This window comes from Macrotis lagotis, chromosome 1 (genome assembly GCF_037893015.1).
Source record: "Macrotis lagotis isolate mMagLag1 chromosome 1, bilby.v1.9.chrom.fasta, whole genome shotgun sequence".
In the NCBI taxonomy this organism is placed as follows: Eukaryota; Metazoa; Chordata; class Mammalia; order Peramelemorphia; family Peramelidae; genus Macrotis; species Macrotis lagotis.
Window position 1 is genome coordinate 667,122,795 of NC_133658.1, and position 22,117 is coordinate 667,144,911.

The 22,117-nt window shown below is 33.1% G+C and overlaps 1 protein-coding gene across 1 annotated transcript in view; it reads left to right on the forward strand.

The window, feature by feature from the left end:
• The window catches only part of COL5A2 (collagen type V alpha 2 chain), a 182,149-nt gene extending 160,485 nt beyond the window's left edge, over positions 1 to 21,664 (forward strand). Inside the window, exons 43-53 of the mRNA XM_074215519.1 lie at positions 483 to 590; positions 1,794 to 1,847; positions 3,440 to 3,547; positions 4,437 to 4,490; positions 7,047 to 7,154; positions 8,218 to 8,271; positions 10,060 to 10,167; positions 10,952 to 11,243; positions 16,393 to 16,580; positions 19,067 to 19,306; positions 19,933 to 21,664. Coding sequence (XP_074071620.1) covers positions 483 to 590; positions 1,794 to 1,847; positions 3,440 to 3,547; positions 4,437 to 4,490; positions 7,047 to 7,154; positions 8,218 to 8,271; positions 10,060 to 10,167; positions 10,952 to 11,243; positions 16,393 to 16,580; positions 19,067 to 19,306; positions 19,933 to 20,079 — 1,461 coding nt within the window. The 3' untranslated portion in view covers positions 20,080 to 21,664. The remainder of the gene's footprint in view (positions 1 to 482; positions 591 to 1,793; positions 1,848 to 3,439; positions 3,548 to 4,436; positions 4,491 to 7,046; positions 7,155 to 8,217; positions 8,272 to 10,059; positions 10,168 to 10,951; positions 11,244 to 16,392; positions 16,581 to 19,066; positions 19,307 to 19,932) is intronic.
• The last annotated feature ends 453 nt before the right edge of the window (positions 21,665 to 22,117 follow it).

Consider the following 22,117-nt stretch of genomic DNA (forward strand, 5'->3'; position numbering starts at 1 on the left):
AGCTTTTTCTATAGAACTAATAACAGATGCAGCACATTGAAGGCAAGAGGGGAAAAAAAGCTTTGGGCTTTGAGTTGGATAGCTTTGTTTTGAATTCTGTTTCTTTCCCCTAACTACTTCAAACATCTCATTTCCTCACTTGTAAAATATCCAGTTGAGATGTTCTACATTCGTTCATTTGTTTATTCATCCATCCATCCATCCATTCATTCATTCAACAGTCTTTGGCAGCAGATTGTAGATAAAAGGACAAAGGACTGAGGAAGGGTAATGAGGGTAGAACTGGCATTTTTCTCTGTGGTTTAACTTTATATATAGTATATAGTAGTCTTGGGTTTATATTTGTTGGCAAACCTTTGGGTTATGCTATGATTTTTACTGAGACAATTATAAATGAGGAATTTTTGAACTCTTATAACTACTGTTATCCATTTGTTTTATAACATGATGTAAACAATTTTTTTCTTTTTAATATATTTTAGGGAACACCAGGAAAAGCAGGTCCAACTGGAGCACCAGGAGACAAAGGTCCCTCGGGCCCTGTTGGTCCCCCAGGTGTCAATGGTCCAGTAGGAGAAGCAGGGCCTGAGGTATTTATTATTATTTATTTGGAAACATTTATAGTACTTTTAAAATTTTCATAATTCAAGTGTAAGAAATTATATATATTGAACTGTCTTTCAGGTATTTTGGATAAAATATCTGTCAAGTCATAGTACTAGGGAAATCAGTAAATGAGAAATAATTATATTTATTATTTATAATTATTTATAATAATATAATTTGAAATAATCATGAAGCTACTTTATAGGATAATGACATTTAGAAATTGATTGCCTTTAAGTTTTAACCTTAGAACTTGAAGTACTTTATTACTTAAAAACTATTATGTTAGAGCATTCTATTCTCTTAGTTTTTCCTAAATGAGTACATAATGGAGAAGAAAAGAGAACAAGATTAATACCTTTGTATTGACCTTCGAAGTTCCTGACCTAATCATTTTAGGTGATCTAAGTTGCTGCCAAATTGACTTGGAGGTGAAAGCACAATTCCAGTCATCCTCTCACTTTATATTATTTCATTCTGAAGTGGCATATTTGTCAAAATAGCTAGGCATTATGGTGATAAGATTGTAAGAAAAGGTCAAAGTTAATAATATGTCATATTACTTGGGGAATTACTATAAAGTGAAGTTGTAGATGTCATATTGTATTAGGCTATTTTGAGGACAAGCAGGACTTCAAAAGAATTTATAGTCTGTGATCTGTCATTCTTTATTATTCTAAGCACCATATCATCCACCCAAGGAATATTTCATCTTTGACTAGGAAAACTTTGCTGTTAGTAAAATTTTATGCTTTTATGCAATTATGGAACTCTTAAAAACAAATCAGAAGAACTAATTTAAACAAAATATATAGAAAGAACTTTTGAACAAAGAAGCTTACAGATTGAGTGGAATATCAACAATGACTAAAACATCTACTAAAATTTTAGAACTGAATTTTTAAAAAGCCATAGATGATGTTTGAATTAACATAAGGAGTTTTAGAAAGAAAACACATTCATTTATAATTAGCATCTATGCAAAAATAACTCTTAAATATGTGAAGTTTAAAATTTTTTTTAACAAATAATTCATAGTAACTTATAGGAGTACTGAATTTTACTGTGGTTTCTATGTTTAATTAATTTATGGTTTAAAGAGGAGTGAGAAATATCTAATCTAGCAGATGGGATAATATTTTCCTTGTAATTGTATTACATCAACTAAAAATAACAACTCTTTACAGGGTCCTGCTGGTAATGACGGTACTCCAGGACGAGATGGTGCTGTTGGAGAACGAGTAAGGACATTCTTTTTTGACAAAAACATTTTTTTTTGTGATATGATCATAAATTTCTTATATACAATGACTAAGTTATAGTACTGCTTTATCTATATATAATTTAGTAAGTGCCAAAAATAATATTAAACCTTTATTTTGAAAAAAAATCTGTTAATGATTCAATAATTTTTTTGTTTCAGAATCCCTTTATGCTTTTAAAAATTGAGTCTTCTTCCCCCCCCCCCCCCCAGGACCTTTTGCTTCTGTAGCTATATTTATAAACATTCACCCTGCTAGAAATTAAAGCACCTTAATATTATTATGAAAATATTTTTGTTTTGGTGGATTCCTCTGAAAGGGTCTCAAGAACCCAGAACCATCTATGGATTACACTTTGAAAACAACTGGATCAGAGTTAGGGGTAAATGTTAGCTCATAAATGTTTAAAAACTTAGTTTCCTGGGAAAAGCTAATCAATTTTTAAAGTTAAACTTTATTATTAACCACAAATCCCAAAGTTCTGCTGAAAGTCTAGTTGGCTCAAAGTCTAGAACTTCTCATTCTCAAAACATTTCTGAGTTCTTTTTGTGGATTCTGAAAGAATTGTCTTTGTAAACTTTGTTTAAGTCTAGTTGGACTCAGTCAAGAATCTACCACTCTATTCTGGAAGAGAATGGTTCTTTAGATAGTTGATACAGGGGCAACTAGGTGGCAAAGTAGGGGCAGCTAGGTGGTGGGGACTGAGCAACAACCTCGGAGTCAGGAGGACCTGAATTCAAATACGGCCTCAGACACATAATGATTGCCTAACTGTGTGACCTCTGGCAAGTCACTTAACCCCATTGCCTTAGGTAAAAAAATAAACAGATAGATAGATAGATAGTTGATACCAGGATTTATTTTTTTTAAATCGTTCTGGTGATCTCAAAGTGTTCTATATTTGAATCTGTTCCATAGTCATTATTCAGGGTGACCCCAAAACCTTAGTACAATTTTAAGCTTTCATAGATTAAATAACTATCATAGTTTAAAATAAATAATAACTTATTTTGATAGTTGAATATAAATCATCTGAATAATAAAAATAATTATTTTAATAACAATAATATTGTTAATAACCTAAAAACTGCATTTAAAGTTTTGTACTAAGGAACTATACCTTGCCACACAATGCCAGATGACCAGAACCACAAAATACACTGATAGACACTACCTTAACTTTGCTTTACTTAATAAGCAATGAATAGGTTGTCTTAAAAGTTTTGGTGCAACTTAAAGCTATTTAAACTGTAAAAAACTTTTGAATCACCCAGTATATTTTTTATTCAGTGTGTAAAGTCAAGAGTGTGTCTATCTTAAAGTATTTATCAAGTTCTGGCAAGCTGACAGTGTGTGGCAAAGTATAATGTTGGAAACTCTAAATAGAAGAGAGAAAATTTGGGTTTTTTTGTCCTCCATTTTATAAAATAAAATGCTTCAGTAAATGTACACATCAGTGACATAATAGTTTAACTGTACATACCAGTAACATAATAATTTTGAATACAGAGGAGGAATGAATTTTTTAAATGTCAAAAAATTCTAATAATGATCATGATGATTTTTGATAGGGTGATCGAGGTGACCCTGGGCCTGCAGGTCTACCAGGTTCTCAAGGTGCCCCTGGAACTCCAGGACCTGTTGGAGCTACAGGTGATGCTGGACCAAGAGGAGATCCAGTATGTATCACAATTTTGTTTTGTACAGTTGTGCATATATGTGTGTATTTATCTATTTATTTATCTTTCTGTATATCCTATTCTATATCTATATATCTATCATCTGTAATCTACTGAGATGTAGGTATATCAAAAGATATGCATCATATGCATTAGTATTACAGTTCTATTGCTTGTATCCTTATTTCTCCAGGTTCCAAACTATAGAGTCTTAACTCTTTTTTGTTTTTCCTGTTTCCATCAATTGACAAATCCAATTTTACCTCTGAAGTAGTTTCCAATTCCTCCTTTGCAATTTTATTATCACTACTTTATAGCTCTAATTACCTGTCTTAGACTAACTAATCACACTTCCTCTAGTTCCATTCCTTCTATAATCTCTTCTATAATTGCCACCAAAGTAATATTTCTAGTATATTGGGCTTTCTGTCACTCCTTTGTTCTAAAACCTTCTGCAGATTTTCAATTGTATGATAAATAAAATACAAACAAGGGTCTGGCATTTAAGACCCTCAATAGCTTAGCTCAAACCTCTGTTCCTAATTTCATTTGACATTTCTCCTTCACACACACTCTATACTCCAGTCACCCAGGGATACTCACTGTTCTTCAGTCTTATCTTGCCCTTTTTTTTTCTGTGTCATCATGTACACTCTCTCCCATGTTTACACTTTAAAGTGTAAAAAACTTTTGAATCACCCAGTATATTTGTTAAACTGTTGTAGTATAATCACAATTCCAGGTAATATTTTTCCTGTCTATGAATATTAGTTCAGCATAGGTCTTTTACTATGAAATAAACATACTATCTACCTACATACAAGTTCTATTCTTATTCAAGACTATATTTAATTGTTTCATGTAGCATTTTCATGGCTTTCTCTCTTAGGGTTCTCGAGGTCCTGTAGGTCCACCTGGCCGAGCTGGGAAACGTGGTTTACCGGTAAGTCCTCAGAAATTCTTGATTCTGAATTTTAGGACATAAAATATACCAAAGCAGGGAAGACAAATAGTCATTTCTAAGGTCTGAAATTTTATATGCATCAAGCTTTGAGAAAGGAAGAAATTTAAATAGAATTCAGGGTAGTCCAGTAGTGAATTGTTGTCAAATAGGCACAGCTGATGTTCACCCTTTCTGTATTTTGGAGGGATTTACAATTGTCTTTCCCAGCCAGATTATCTCCCTTTCCTCTCCTGCCAGTTGGTTGGTTTGTTTGTGGTCTCCACTAATAGTCTACCTAGCTATTCAGGTATCTTACCAAATCCAAGTCATATATTTGGGAAAGGCTATCAAGCCACATTCCATATTCTTCCCTATATGGACTGGTTTTTGTTGTCTGTGAAAGGTTAATAATGACTTTTATACTCATTTTCAGGTTTAGAAAATCCTTTTAGTGTCATCTTTTAAAAATTATTTTAAAGACTTGAAATAAATCCAAATTATAAATGCAAGAATTAAATGTAGTTGTCAACTAAGTTGGAGAGAAAAATGCCAATTGTACTCTATAAATTGTGGTTTAGTCATTTTTCAGTTCTGTCAGACTCTTCATGACCCTTTATGGCTTTGGGTTTTTGGTTTTTTGGCAAAAAATACTGGAAGGGTTTGCCATTTCCTTCTTCAGATCATTTTACAGATGAGGAAACCAAGGTAAGCAGGGTTTTTGGTGAGTGATTTGGCCAGGATTCTACAGCTAATAAATGTCTGAGACCAGAGTTGAAGTCGTGAAGAGTCTTTCTGATTGTGAGACCAGCACCATTGAGACACCCTTCTATATTCTACCAGTGCAGAGCAGCATCATTCTATACCCAGAGCCTATCTAATGATCAAATCACAGGTCCAGGTTTAAAAAAATATTAATTAGAATAGAAAGAATATATTCAAATAAGATAAATTTATTTTAAAAATTTATAATTAAATCCAGTGCTTTCTGCTGACTATTTTTTTGAGTAACTTTTAAAGATTCTAAAACTTGATTGTTTTCAAAACTTAAATGGTTATTTTTGTGTGAAATAATTAAAACTAATAGCAATTTTTAAAAAAAAGAGTCACATGCTGGTTGATTGCCAACTAGGGAATTTAGATAAAAAATTAAGGACTTAACAGATCTAATTTCAAATGTCTATTCTGAAAATGAGATAAATAGATGCATTTAGTTGATTTCTCTGTGGTCCCAGAAATATCACAGGGTCTTTTGTTATGGTTTATTCCAGGCACTAGGAAATTAAATAGATGTCCACTCAACAACTTTCTCTATACATCACTCTCATTCCCTGCTTCTTCTCAATTTGTTCTTTTCCATCTACTTAGACCTGTCAAGGTAAATGAGTTAGAGAAACCATGTCAGAATTGGATTTGAAGGTCAAAGACAAAAGTGTTTCTCCTCAAACACTGCCTGATCTACCTTCAGTTCCCCTTAAAGTGAGCTCTCTAGAAAGTAGAAGGGTTCCAATGAATATGTCATTAATTTGTCTCTTTTGTAATTTCGAGGATTGAGATGACCTTTGTAAACTCTTTTCCTTCCACACCAAGACTACTCTTTGTCCCACTATCAGATTACCAGAAAGTTTTAGGTTCTTGGGAGCAATCTGGTTGATATATTGAAGTAAATTAGGGTTTCTTGTGCCCTAATCCCTAAGAGCAGGTGTTGGTAATGTTTTTCTTAATTGATTGATTTATAAATTCATTCGCCTCAAACAAATATTTTTTCATATTCATGAATTCTTATAACACAATTGATTTATTTGTAAAATTAAGGTTAATGAAATAGCAATGTTAATTGTAGTTCTAGACTGAAATTTAATTGCTTCACAATTTTAGAATTTAATATTGCAATGTAGTATAAATGATATTATGATCAATTGTTTTAATTTTTTCTTATTGGAAATATTTTTAAAAATACAATGCAGTTCACTGTCTGAGTCTGTCAAGAAAGTTAAAGTTATGTGTTATTTTATTCTTTTTGCAGCAAAGATGTTTTCAGTAATGACCCAAGAAAACTTATTATAAACAGACCAAAATGGAATTGTAACTAAACTTTGATTTTTGATAGTCAGAAAACAGTATTGATAAAACTAAAAAAGTAAATTGACCTCTTAAAATATGTTTCATATGGATGAATTATATATTATATTTGACTGCATTATTTTGCAAAATATGATTCAATAGCTAAGAAAAGTGAATATGTATTTTATATCAGGACAAAAATAAGAATCTTGTTTGAAGCAGCAATACATATTTACATTTCAAATACTTAAAGAAATGAATTATTACTCTCAATATATACATATTTGTGAATATATGTATACATATATGTATATGAATATTTTCTACCAATTCTTCAGAAAAAATTCAAAGACTGATGGTCTGATTTTTTAAATGAATAAGGTTAATTCCTATTAATAAATATAAAGAATATATTATTGAAAATGGATACTAATTTGGAACTTTGAGATACAAAAAGTCTTTGTAATCACATTGCCATATTGAATATATGTCCAGGGCCCCCAAGGACCTCGTGGTGACAAAGGTGATCATGGAGATCGAGGTGATCGAGGCCAAAAGGGTCATCGAGGCTTCACTGGTCTCCAAGGTCTCCCTGGACCTCCTGTAAGTAATTTCCTTTCTTATTATCTTTTTCTTCATTTCTTTTTGTGATTTTCTAATCCAAAATATATAGATGATAGATACACAAATGTATATGTATATATATATATATATATATATTTAGATGCATAGATATCTACATACACATACACACACTCACATATATAACTCTTACTGAATTAGTGATCTTCTCCTCTGTTTCAGCATTTTTATTTGTAGACAAATGATAAAGCCAAAAGCTATGTGGGTATGTGGTGAGGGTAGGGGGAGAAGGCATACGCATATTTGTTTTAGTCTTGGTAGATGAATACTTTTCTACTAAAATTTTACTCTGGTGCCTTATTGCCAACCAGAAATGACCATGGGTTCTCAAAGGCTATTCCAATGAGGTAAACAAGATGATCCTAGAAGGGGCTTCAGAATAGATCATATGATGGAATGCATGTATCTATTGTGTAAGAACAAGTCTAAATCATTTAAGGTAAAAATGAAAGAATATAATGCTTAGAATGTAAGCACCACTAAAATTTTGAGGTCAGAAACTATTTTGTATTTTTGTCTATATCATGAATACCTGCCAGAGTATCAGTGCCTATATATACACATACACACACACACATATACATATACATATACATATACATATACATATACATATACACATACATATAGACATTTGCATATATGTATATGCTTGACTAATGTAATATGTGGTACTTAAAAATGAAAGTTATATCAAATTGAATAATATGGAATTGGAGTCTCATTATCAGATTAGTCAGAGGGTTAAGAAATTTTAAAACAAAGCACTCCTAAAGACTATCTATTGAGTTATAAAGGGATTGTTATCTGTGCAATAAAAATGTAGATTTCTAAAGTACTAAAGTAATCAAAATTAAACTACTACTAAGGACCTGATTGTAAAGATGAATGATTATTTAAGACACCATATGTCTACAAGTGATGTCAGTAGTTTCATATCTTTATGAATGTTGGCTTGGTGCAGTTTAAATAGAATAGTAATGTTTTCCTTTTTTCTACCATCCCTCACTTCCCTCCAATTTAGGGTCCAAATGGTGAACAAGGCAGTGCTGGAATTCCTGGACCATTTGGCCCTAGAGTAAGTATATACATATCTATTTATATCTCTACATCTATCTATCTATCTATCTGTCTGTCTATCTATCTATTTTTTATTGTTCAGTTATTTCAGTTGTATCTGACTCTTTTGTGACTCCATTTGAGGTTTTATTGGCAAAGATACTAAAATGGTTTGTCATTTCCTTCTCTTGCTGATTTTATACATGAGGAAGTAAGGAAATAGGATTAAGTGACTTGCCCAGGATTCACAGGACTAATAAATGTCAGAGGTCAAATTTGAACTCAGGAAGATGAATCTTTCTGACTTTAGTCCCAACACTGTACCACTGGAACCCATAGCTTGTGTGTGTGTGTGTGTGTGTGCGCGCGCACACACACGCACACACACACACACACACACACACACACACATATATATATATTATACCATATGTATATATACACTTATGCACCAACATGGCTATAAATATCTATATAAATAAATATCCACATATAGAAATAATTTTAAAATATGTTGCTAAGAATAGCACATGTTTATTTCAAGCAATCTGTTCCTTCATCATCATTCTCATACATGATATATATCCTCAGAAGCTGACCAGAAAAGAGTGAGGCTCACAACTTAGCAACTTTTCAATGAATTTTTCAAATGTAAAACCATAACTCTTTTTAATATATCTTTTATCATATTTTCTCTTTAAAAGTTAAGTTTAGATGAGATCATGTCCTGTGAAACTTTCTCACTTGGATTTATCTGAACTTCAGATGAGTATTCTATTGTTTGAGATCTGATGAAATAGACCTGTTATAAACATGAAAATAGATTATTATGCTAGGTTTCAAAGTTTGCCTTCATTGATCCAAGAGAGTTTGCATAAGCCTGATTGAAGAGCAAATCATGAAATGAGCCCATGTTAGAAACTTTATTTTTTTTAAACTGGATCTCTGTTTCCCATCCACACTGTAAATATAGGGGCCACTCCTGAAGTACTTCTCTGATCAGAAAGATAACTTGCTTCTACCTCTCCTAGGGGCTCACCATATTAACACTGAATTTATTGTATTAATTACCCAATCAGTTTAATGCACAACTGGGAATTTCTGAGCTCTACGTGTTAGTCTTAACTTCCCCTGTACTCATGCCAAATTTGAAGCTTTAAGGGAACTATACTTATGTATTCCTTGAAGATAAATAATTTTTTTTATGACAACAATGATTTTCTTTTCAATATTGAGAACTCTGAATGAGGCACTTTTTTATATCCATTGCATAGATGTGCTTTTTTTTTTTTTAGGTTTTTTGCAAGGCAGTGGGGTTAAGTGGCTTGCCCAAGGCCACACAGCTAGGTAATTATTAAGTGTCTGAGGCCGGATTTGAACCCTGACTCCAGGGCCTGACTGTACCACCTAGCTGCCCCTCATAGATGTGCTTTTTGCAATTTACAGCTTTAGAATTTCTTCATCTTTAAAATGAGGAGCAGTAGGATTACATAATACCAAATATCTCTCTTGATGCTAAATCCTATGATGTTATGTTTGAATATGTACATAACATTATAAAAATATTGAAAGTTTTCTGGTATGATTGATCTTGAATGAAATACTGACTGTAGTAGATGCAGGCATTGTTGAATCCTACATGTATCACAGATTTAATTTAAATCCTAATTTCAAAACTGAGGCATCAAGATGAGTTACAGAGAAGTAATTGACATGTGTCTATAAGAAAAATAAGATATTTCCTGACATGAAAAAATAATTAACACCACATTACACATAAATAAAATACATTCCTTTTGTTTTTCAGGGACCCCCAGGACCAGTGGGTCCTTCAGGTAAAGAAGGAAATCCTGGACCACTTGGACCAATTGGACCTCCTGGTATGAGAGGAACTGTGGGAGAAGCAGGACCAGAGGCAAGTTAATGAGATTCCTTTAAATGTTGTCTACCCCATAAAACCTGAAAAGTGAACAGCTGGAGGGATCTGTAAGAAAGAGTCCTCACTTAATCTCTTTAAGTGGGAACTGGAAGATCATTCAGGAGGAGATAACCACTGACTTTCTTTCCACTCTGTAATTCTGTGCATCTGTGAATTTTGGAAACTAAAACTGAAGTCTTGTTTCACACAATACCTGATCTGCACCTAGACTGAATTGTTCAACAAGCCGTATTTACATGTTTTCATCAGGGATCCCTAAGGCTGCATAAAATTTCTACATGTTACTCCAACTAATAAAGTCTATATTTGCAAATGCAGTGATTTATGGGTAGAAATAGCAGCTGAATTCATTCTTCTCTGAAATCCAACCATATTATTCGTAATACTTCTAATATTTCAGTATTTAGAAATGATTTTGTGGGATTTAATTCCTTAATATAAAATTTTCCATCTATAAGTAGAGGAAGTTGACCTATCTGGCAAGGCAGCTACCCCAGCTTCTATTTATCTCAAGTACTGGTTTATAGAGTTGAGAGTCTAAAAAAGAATTGTTTAATGCAGCATTTCCACTTGTGGATTTTCATAGTTTGGCACAGAATTCTTATTTGGCTTCGAAGTGCATTAAGAACAAAAACTATCATTTCCATCATTGAAGGGGTTTGCTTCTAAGCTCTCTCATCAAATGAAGTCATAATGTTTGCATCCAAAAGTTTAAATAATGATGTGTTCCTTTTAATTTTTTTTTTTTTTAAACTACTAGGGTCCACCTGGTGAACCTGGTCCTCCCGGTCCTCCAGGCCCTCCTGGACACCTCACAGCTCCTCTTGGGGATATAATGGGGCACTATGATGACAGTATGTCAGACCCACTCCCTGAGTTCACTGAAGACCAAGCAGCCCCTGATGATAAAAATAAAACAGACCCAGGTGTACATGCTACTTTGAAGTCACTGAGTAGTCAGATCGAAACCATGCGTAGTCCTGATGGCTCAAAAAAGCATCCAGCACGAACTTGTGATGACTTAAAACTTTGCCACCCATCAAAGCCTAGCGGTGAGTATACAGCAGAAATCCTTGAAATAAATTCATTAGAGAAGCTAGGTGGCACAATGGATAGAGCATTGGCCCTGGAGTCAGAAGGACCCTGAGTTCAAATGTGGCTTCAGACACATAATAATTACCTAGCTGTGTGATCTTGGGCAAGTTACTTAACCTCACTGCCTTGCAAAAACTTTAAAAAAAGAAAAGAAATGCATTGCCTGTAATTACAGGATAAGGATAATATCATATGGTTAAATGTAAAAGGAACCACAGAGATTAGTCTAACATACTCATTTTAAAATGAGAAAATAAAGACTTAGCAAGGTTTTTATGACATACCTAAGGACACACAGCTAGTAGTACATAATCAATATTCATGTCTCCAAACCCAGATATGTTCTCAGACTACAACTTTTAATTGTTATGTTTCTTATTGGAAAACTGGAACTTAAGTTTGGGAAAATATTTTTCCTCACAATCTTTTAACCCCTTCTTTATTATATGAAATAATGAAGTTTCTGAGCATATTGGCTCTTAAAATTTCAGCCAGACAAGTGGAACAAGTTAAGTTTTGGAGTCCATCCCAAACTTTCCTATTTTCAGAAAGTATTTTTTCTTTATTTTTTCTTTTTTAAAAAAATTATCAAACATGTATTTTTCCCCTCACCTCCCTACCTCTTAAAAACAACAACAACAAAAGCAACAGAACCACAGCAAAAATTTTTAAGATGAATAGTAAAGTAAAATAAATCCCTACTTTGGTTATATTTTAAAATATGACTTATACTACACCCTAAATGAATAGCATGCTTTGTATCATTTATCCTACTGAATCACCCAAGCAGCATGGCTGCTGCCTTGATCTGAGTTCTTTAAGTCTTTTAAAGTTTTTACAAAATTGTTTGAAATTCTTGAAGCTGAGGCAGAGTCAAGATGGCAGAGTAAAGAACTCACCTGAGTTCTCCCAAATCCCTCCAAACAACTTTAAACTAATATCTCAAAACAAATTTTGGGATGGCAGAACCAAGAAAAGTTTGGGGTGAAATAATTTAACCGTCCAAGAAAACTTAGAAAGTTGAAAATGAAACTCAATCCAAGATAGGCCATACCCAGGCAAGCCAGCAGTTGTCTTCGAGGGTTACTGAATTGGCATTTGCAGCTTCATGAAATTTCAGTTCACAAATGGTAAGGGAGTTGAACAATTGATCAGAAGATTATAGGGGCTGCTCTAAACTGAGAGTAGAATTCTGCTTTAACATAATGTTAAAAGTCAAGAAATGGCCTGGAAAATGGGCAAAACAACAACAAAAAGAACCTGAAAATAAATTCTTATGGTTACAGGGAAGATCAGAACACAAACTCGGAAAAAAACCAACAATATAAAAACAGTGACATGTAAAGCCACAAGAAAAAGGTGAATTGGAACAGTTCAAAAATAGGATTTTAAAAATCAAGCAAAGGGAAAGAAAAAAATAGGGCAGAAAAAATGAAAGTGATACAAGAAAATTAATTTTTTAAAAGTCAACAACCTGATAAGGAAGGTACAAGAAATATTTAAGAAAATAAGATCTTAAAAAATAATAGATCAAATGATAAAAGAAACAAAAAAATCCTCCAAAGAGAGCTCCTTAGAAAGTAGAATTGATCAAATGGAAAAAGAGGCACAAAAATTCCCAGAAGAAAAGCCTAAAAAAGCCGATTTGGTCAAATGGGAAAGGAGTTACTAAAGCGCCCTGTAAAGAATATAATTTCTTAAAAAATATAATTAGGCAAGTTTAAGTTAATGACTATGAGAATCAAAGAAACCATACAACAAACAAAAGAATGAGAAAATATATAAAAAGCTGAAATATCACACTGGAAAAACAGCTGAGTTGAAAAATAGTTCAAGAAGAGATAAATTAAGAATTATTAGACTACCTGAAAGATATAAGAAAAAAAGAACCTAGGTGACATCTTTCTTTTTTTCCCCCTGACAATGACTCTTCTCTTAAGCTTTTACAGAGGAACAAAAAAACCTTCCTCAGAATAATATAGATATTTAACATGACAGCTAATTAAGTATAGTAAAAATGAAATAAGGGGTGATTCCTCCCTGCTTAGTTTTTCATTTATACATCTGATAGCATATTTTGTAAATTTTCCACTCTGTCCTGTAACTTCCTACATGTTTTCTCAGTTTTTCCTTCTGTTTGCTTCTGAGAAACTTTAATGTCAGATTTATGAGTGTGATTTGAGAGACAGAATCTTTGGTTGAACTGAGCAAGATGGGGTGCTCTGGGGCCCTCTCTGTTCTTTGACTTCTGGGAAAACTTTTTAGAGAAAATACCATAGTGGTTTCCACTACCTGTAATTGAAATATGGAATTTGGATGGAAAACTGAAACAATTCTATGTGTCCCCCAGGTCTCCAGCATGCAAAGATATAGGATCTCTGCTCTAAGTTACGTTTGACCCATTACTTTCAGTACCTTCTCTAACTGAACTGTTTCTGTTGAACATTTCCATTCTGTTTAGATTCAGTAAATGGGCTTCTGATTGCATCCTTTACTCCCATGTTTTGGCTCTTCCTGATGCTGTAACTATCCATCTTATGCAGAGGCACAGAGGGCATCTCATTGGTGACACCTCTCAGCTCATAAAGAAATTATTTTAAATTCCTTATTGGGTCTTCCTTCAAGGTAGAAACTTTGGCTGGGACATGAGATACATAACTGATAGTAGATTAGGAAAATGGCAAATTAGCAGAGTGGATTTGGGATATAGGCAATGATGATATAAGGCACTGTTTCACCAAAGAAATTGGTGTGGAGGTTGGATTTTGAAGTTCCTATTCAATGTTTGCTGCAGTTGCAAGCAACAGCCTCTTTCAAAAAATTATCAAGGAAAAATGCCCTGATAGTCTAGAATTAGAGGGAAAAATAAAAATTAAAAGAATCATCAAGGGGCGGCTAGGTGGGGTAGTGGATAAAGCACTGGCCCTGGAGTCAGGAGTACTTGAGTTCAAATCAGGCCTCAGACACTTAATAATTACCTAGCCGTGTGGCCTTGGGCAAGCCACTTAGCCCCATTTGCCTTGCAAAAACCTAAAAAGAAAAAAGAAAAAGAATCATCAAGCACCTCCTAAAAAAAAAAGATATTGAAATGAAAACTTTTAGCAATATTAGAACCAAATTCCAGAGCTTCTAAGTCAAGGAGAAAATATTGCAAGCAGCAGAAAGAAGTGATTTGAAATTCTGTGGTGCAATAGTTAAGATAACACAAGGTTTAGTAGCTTCTACATAGAGTTAGAATATAATGTTATGGGGTTGGGTTTTTTTTGTTTTGTTTTTTTGGTTTTTGCAAGGCAATGGGGTTAAGTGGCTTGCCCAAGGTCACACGGCTAAATGATTATTAAGTGTCTGAGGCCGGATTTGAACTCGGGTACTCCTGACTCCAGGGCCGGTGCTCCATCCACTGCGCCACCTAGCCGCCCAGAATATAATATTATGGAGGGTATAGGACTAAGATTACGAACAAGAACCACCTATCCAGGAAAAAAAATGAATATATTCCGTCAGGAGAAAAACTATCTAATAAAATGGAGAATTTTGCGGGTGGCTAGGTGGCGCAGTGGATGGAGCACCGGCCCTGGAGTCAGGAGTACCTGTGTTCAAATCCGGCCTCAGACACTTAATAATTATTTAGCCGTGTGACCTTGGGCAAGCCACTTAACCCCATTTGCCTTGCAAAAATCTAAAAAACAACAACAACAAAAAGGTAAATGGGAAAGAAAAATCATGTTGTTCAATATGCTTAAACTACTTCCATCTTTGTACCTTCTAAGAACTTTATTATTATTGGGGTAGTTAGAAGGAAGACACACACATACATACACACACACACACACACACACACACACACACACACGACATGAGTGTGAGTTGGCTATAATGAAATTATTAATATCCAAAAAACCCATGAAATTAAGAGAGGATTATACTGGGATGTGGGAGAAAGGAGAGGAAAAATGAGGGATATAAATTTTAGAAAAGTTAGACCTCTGGAGGAAACTGAATAGAAATAGAAAGGAATATTCCTTTTTCCCAGTGATACATGGAAACTACACAAAGATTGACCTTGCTTTAGAACATAAAAACCTTATAATTAGATGCAGAAAAGCATAAATATTAAATGTTTCCATTTCAGATCAAAACAATAAAAATTAACTTCAATAAAAGGTCATTGAACAAATAAAAATTAATTGGAAATGATAATATAATTTTAAAGAATGAATAGGTAAAGAACAAATCATAAAAATAATAAATTATTTCTTTGTTTTCTCTGTGCCTGTCTTCTTATGCATCCATCTGCCTATCTAACATCCATGTACTTTAAGCTAAGTTCCCAGAGGACAAGGATCATATCTCAATGACATTTCCTATCTCCTGAGTACCTACCACAATTCTATATATACAATAATCATATGTCCCATATGCATAGAACTTTAAGATTTTCAAATTTTCCTTCTAAAAAATTATGTAAGGCTTTCTGTGAAAGTATTATTGTCCTCTGTTTAAAAGCACTTCATAAGAACCAAAAGCCCATATTCCAAATACAGGGAACATGCCTTTCTCTTGTGCATTTTTATATAGTTTCTTAGTTTTAATATTTTCATTTACTTTTTAAAATTCCTTGCATTAGCATTCCTAGCAGTAGCATTAAAATAGTTATTAGAATATAGCTTTTTTTTTAGGTTTTTGCAAGGCAAATGAGGTTAAGTGGCTTGCCCAAGGCCACACAGCTAGGTAATTATTAAATGTCTGAGACTGGATTTGAACCCAGGTACTCCTGACTCCAAGACTGGTGCTCTATCCACTGTGCCACCTAGCTGCCCCAGAATATACTTTTTTTCTTAATGAAAAAAAAATTTTTTTAGGTTTTTGCTAGGCAGTGGGGTTAAGTGGCTTGCCTAAGGCCACACGGCTAAATAATTATTAAGTGTCTGAGGCCGGATTTGAACTCAGGTACTCCTGACTCCAGGGCCTGTGCTCTATCCACTGTGCCAACTAGCCACCCCAATGAAAATTTTTAAGTATAATTAAAAACCCTCTACAGACATAAAAAAGAACTGTGACTGTTTTTGAAATTCCAGCTACAAAAATCTTCCTTTTGATATACAGGTCAGTATTGGATTGATCCTAACCAAGGATGTGTTGAAGATGCTATTAAAGTATATTGCAATATGGAAACAGGAGAGACTTGTATTCCAGCAAACCCATCCAGTGTGCCCCGAAAAACATGGTGGGCTAGCAGATCTTCTGACCATAAGCCTGTTTGGTATGGCCTTGATATGAATAGAGGATCTCAGGTAATGTCCCTTATGTGACTTAAGAATTGTGTAACTGAATTATTCTATTTATTTTAATATCATTCTATAGCTCATCATCCTATTCTATTTCTTAATTTAAACATTTGCTTTGTCTCCGAATTTGCTTTCATTCCTTAGTCTGCTTCCTGACTTTCCTGATTTCCATTAAAATATGGCTTAAATTCCACCTTCTTTTCTCCCTCCCATGAGCTTCACCCCAGCATCTTTCCCTCTGAGAATACCTCTTCTATCATATATCTAGAGCTATCTAGATATATATAGATATCTATAAATATATCTGCACATGGTTATTTACATGTTGAATCCTCCATTAGAATGTGTGAGAAGTGAGATTATAATTTGCCTAATATCTGGAGTTCCTAGCAAATAGTAAATTCTTAATAAATATTTTTAATTAATAAATCACTCAACTTAAACAATTATAAAAATTGTTTACCAGGCAAAACTATATTCTGGAAGTTGCATTAGTTATAATAATGTCAATCACGCAGATTGTTATGGTTGAGTAGAACCTTAGAGATCAATATGGTCTAATCTTTTTATTTTGCTGCTAAGAAAACATACTAATAAAGGAAAAGTAACTTGCCTATAGTCACACAGATACTAAATGGCAGAAGTGGGATGCAAACTGAGGACTTCTTACTTTTTTCCCTTTATATCAATTGTTTTCTATTATTCATTTTCATAAATAGCATTTTAGTATTATAATTACATATAAATTCTTAATAATTACTTCTATTGGTTAAGCATCATTGTCTTTTAAGCATTCCTTTGTAAGATATTTTGTTAAAAAATAATTTCTTAGGGACAGTTTCTCATAAATGTATATAATTCTGCCTTAATACATATCTTTCATTTGGCACATTGAACGTTACTTAAAATGCAAGACAATGTTATTTGTGTTTACATGTGTCCCTGAACTTCTCTTTGATAATTTAGAATAGAGAACTTCAAAGAGGGCAAAAAAGTTCAGTAAAACCTTCTATATTGTGTTTCTTGAGTTCAAAGGAGATGATCCAGAATTTCACAGGCTGTTCAATCTCCATTCTTCATTCCTAACTGTTCTACTTATTCTTAGGTCTTCTTCTCCATTCCTACACTTCCCTCCCCCCTTAGCTCCTGCTTCCTCTCTTTAAAATGCTGCTCTAGTTCTTTTTTTTTCTGTACCTATTCCAATCCTTCCTCTTACTTTGCCTTAGTCTCCTCTATTTTCCCTAGATGCAGTTGAAGTTTGCTATCTCCAATTTAACCTCTAACTCTTAACTTCTATTTCAAAATGTCTAAAACAAGCCACATATTTATATACTAGAGACATAGAAATGTTTGCAAGATTCTAATGTTTTTAATGGAGAAGAAAAAGCTTTACTTTAAAACAAGTACTAAATTATCATCATCATAACAGGTCAAAATATAATAAAACATTTGAATTAGTAACATAGGACTAAACCAGATTCAAAATAAATTTCCTTTATTGTCTTTTTGTTTGTGTGTGTGTGTTTGTGTGTGTGTGTTTGTGTGTGTGTGTGTGTGTGTGTGTGTGTGTGTGTATAAGTGTTCCTTGGGGAAAACTGCATATGTTTGTTACTGATGTTTTCATTAACATAGAGAATGCAGTTGATTTTCCCTAATAGTATTGAATTTGCAGTTGATATGGAAGAGAAAAGAATGTAACATGATAAATCCAACTTATTAGCAATGTAAATCATAAGTTATTTTATGATACAACTTGAAATCTATCTAATAGTACTTCCTGACCTAGTTTTCAAAATGAAAATATATTTTGTCAACAGAATGGCAATTTATTTAAAACATTTCATTTTCCTTCTTTTGGTTATATTAATTGGTAAGTAATATGATTATTGGGGCAGGTAGGTGGCAAGTCTGAAGTCAGGAAGACGATTTCAAATCTGGCCTCAGATATTTACTGAGCAATATGATCCCTGGGTAAGTTCCTTAAGTCTGTTTGCCTCAGTTTCCTGATCTGTAAAATGAGCTGGAGGAGATGATGAAACACTCCATTATCTTTGCCAAGAATCAGGCACAACTTAAAATGACAAAACAATGACAACAAAATATAATCATTATGTTTTATTTTAAAGAGTTTTAATATATGTAAGAATTAACAGACACATATTCTTATATCACTTCTCAATTACACTATTATTGCATAATGGAATATAAACTTAGATATTTAGTATTTATTAAATCTCTCAGATATAGAGATATCTTTTTATAAATTTTGGGTTGGAGGAAGACTTGAGAAACCTTCTAGTCTAATTCCTTCATTTAACAGATAAAGGAATAATGAGTCAAAGTGATTAAATGATTTGTACAAGGTCATACTCAGGGATATTACAGATGGTGAACATAGTAGTAATAATTTGAAATTGACTTGTTTGGAATCTATTACTTAGGAATTCTAAAATTCTTCATTAACCGTAAAAAATGAACCTTTTTTTTCCTAGTTTGTGTATGGAGACAGTCAATCCCCTAATACAGCTATTACTCAGATGACCTTTTTGCGTCTTTTATCAAAAGAAGCATCTCAGAACATCACCTATATTTGCAAAAACAGTGTAGGCTACATGGATGACCAATCCAAGAATCTCAAGAAAGCTGTACTTCTCAAAGGTGCTAATGACCTAGAAATCAAAGCAGAAGGAAACAGTCGGTTTAGATACACTGTTTTAGAAGACACATGCACTGTGAGTACTCCTTTTGGTTTCCAAATTAATTTAAATTTGATAATCAGCTGGTTCTTGGTCCTCAGTTTTGCAAATAATTTCCTACATTTTCTTGCATGCAAAAACTATTACTATAAACAACTTTATTAGTCTTCCTCTAATAATTTATTAACCTAGGCTATCTGTCCTTCCTTTTATCTCTTTATCATCCCTGGTAAGTTTAAGTAAAGAAGTTATGATACTTAGTATTGTTTTTAATGAGTCAGTATTTAAAAAAATGCCTCTAAAATGCTGGAAAGTTGACTTCCTACCTACCTCACTCGAGCACCTTTCCTGTACATATCTGTATATAATTGTTTGCATGTTGTGTCTTCCATTAGAATGTGAACTCTGTGAGGACAGAGGTCATATTTTGCCTTTCTTTGTATCTCTAGTGTCTAGCAAATAATAATAAGCTCTTAATGAAGTTATTAATTGCTAAATTGCTAAACTTAGATCATTACAAAATCCTTAACAGGCAATACTATATTTAATTTCTCAGATTTTTGAATTTCTTTGGGGAATATGCTTTACTAACAAGAGTTACAATCTGGAGCATTTTTTATCATTTTAACCCACTCATAACTCATCTCTCCTTTGTATTCTAGAGACGTAATGGAAATGTGGGCAAGACTATCTTTGAATACAGAACACAGAATGTGGCACGCTTACCTATTGTAGATCTTGCCCCTGTGGATGTTGGCAGTACAGATCAAGAATTTGGCATTGAAATTGGATCGGTTTGTTTTATGTAAAGTAAGATGAGGTCAATCCACAGTGACCACAATCATCAACTATGACCATCACCCTTAACAAGAACTTAGACTGATTGAAGTTGATCCTGAGACTCTTGAAATAATAGCTGATATTGCATCAGCATTGTATATACAATTCTTCCTAAATGCCTGGCCTCCTTCAGAATATTTATTTTACTTACAAATCTCCAGTTTTAAGTGATTTTAGACAACTTTGAGTGCAGCAGTTTGATTTTAAAAGGACCAGCCAATAACCACCTTAGAAAAAAAATCAACTTTGAAACAAATAGGTCTCAGTTTTTTGTTTAGTTTATTTCCATGTATTGTACATGTTGCATACTACTTCTGAGCAAGCTATTCTTCCTGATAGCTAGCATTATGATTGGGATACATAAAATTAGGATGAAATGTTTCTTTTGCTTGGCTGCCATTTTAAATAACAGAAAAGTAGAGCACTTTTGTGACCTCTCATTCCCAGTATATAAAATACAGTCACATACATTTTGGACCTGTAGAAATGGACATATCTCTCTCTCTATAGATGTTGATATATCAAATAATTTTGGATGATATTCTTTTAAAAAGCTATTAAAATCATATTCATTTCTCATTACCTTAACTAAATTGTTTAAATAGCATCTTTCCATGTCACTGATGTCATCAAAGTCAAATAAATTGAGCATCCCAAATTTTTAAGAAGTATTAAAATATGAATATGTAATTCAACATGTCTGTTGTACACACTTGCATTTCAAAGGTCCTTACTTTCTTCCTGGCTCACATACCTAAATTCTATTAATGTGGATGATGTTAACTTCTATGCATCTGAAGAAGAATATCTTTGTACTTTGCTATTTAAAAGCCATTGGATTCCACATAACAGAATTCACACATATGTGCCATCTATTTCCAGCCTCATTATGTTGGGATTCTTTCTCTCCTCAGAGTGATGTATGACAAAGAAGAAGTTGTGAATATGACTATTTAGTAACAAGCAGGATACGTACAATGAGTTATTGTAGTCTTCAAACTATGTGAGATAGTTACCCAACACTTATTAGCATGAGCTACCTCATCTCTAGAAGCTGGGATTCATTGAATATTCATTAAGTTTTTGTTTTTATTTTTTTAGATACTAAAAGGTGCTATGCTTCTGTTATTATTCCAAGAATGGAGATAGGCAGGGCAAAAACAATTTTTTAAAAAAGTGATGGTGCTAAAATTCCTTCTGTAAAGCTTTTACAAATAAAGATGATTACCACCAAATAACATTTTGAAAGAGTCTAGCTATAGACTTCCCATGTCTGAAAGAGCAATGTTACAATGCACTTTCACTGTTGGTCTGTCACATAGTCTATGGTCTTGTAATGCCTGTGTGTTTAATTAGATGAGAACATGCAGGTAGCCACTGCTTCAAGGTTTTTATTTCTATTTCTTTTCTGAATTTGTTTGCTCTGATCTCTTTTTTAATTTGTTCCTTTAAAAATAAACAGCTGGGACCATCCCAAAGAACAAGCCATGCACAGAGCTTTAGTCATGTATCTCTGCAAAGCATTTAATTAAATACTTGCTTCTTGTCATGTCATTGGCTTCTGTTTTGTGGAATTTGTCTAACATTTCAACTCATAACAAGGAAGAGAATTATGGTGTAATTTATGTGTTTGTTTTTAATTATTTCTTTTTTTTTTTTTGTAAAAAAAAAGCAACCAAAAAAAAAACAAAAAAGAACAATCCATTTAATTATACATTGGATTATAAACAAAATTTTAAGGCATGGTCTTTCTTTAGAAATACTTTTGAAGGGAGGGTGAGACCAGTTATCACTGTCTATGCTCTTTAAAATGCCAGATTGATATTATTAAGATCAGATCAAGATAATTTTATTCATGAATAAAATTTGATGATAAAAATCTATGTCTCATCTCACAATGTATCAAGTTCTGTATTATGGACATAGGCTATTGTGTTTTTTTAAAGAGCTTTTGCACTAGTTAATATAAAATGTATTCTAAAACATTAATTTCCCAAAATAATAATT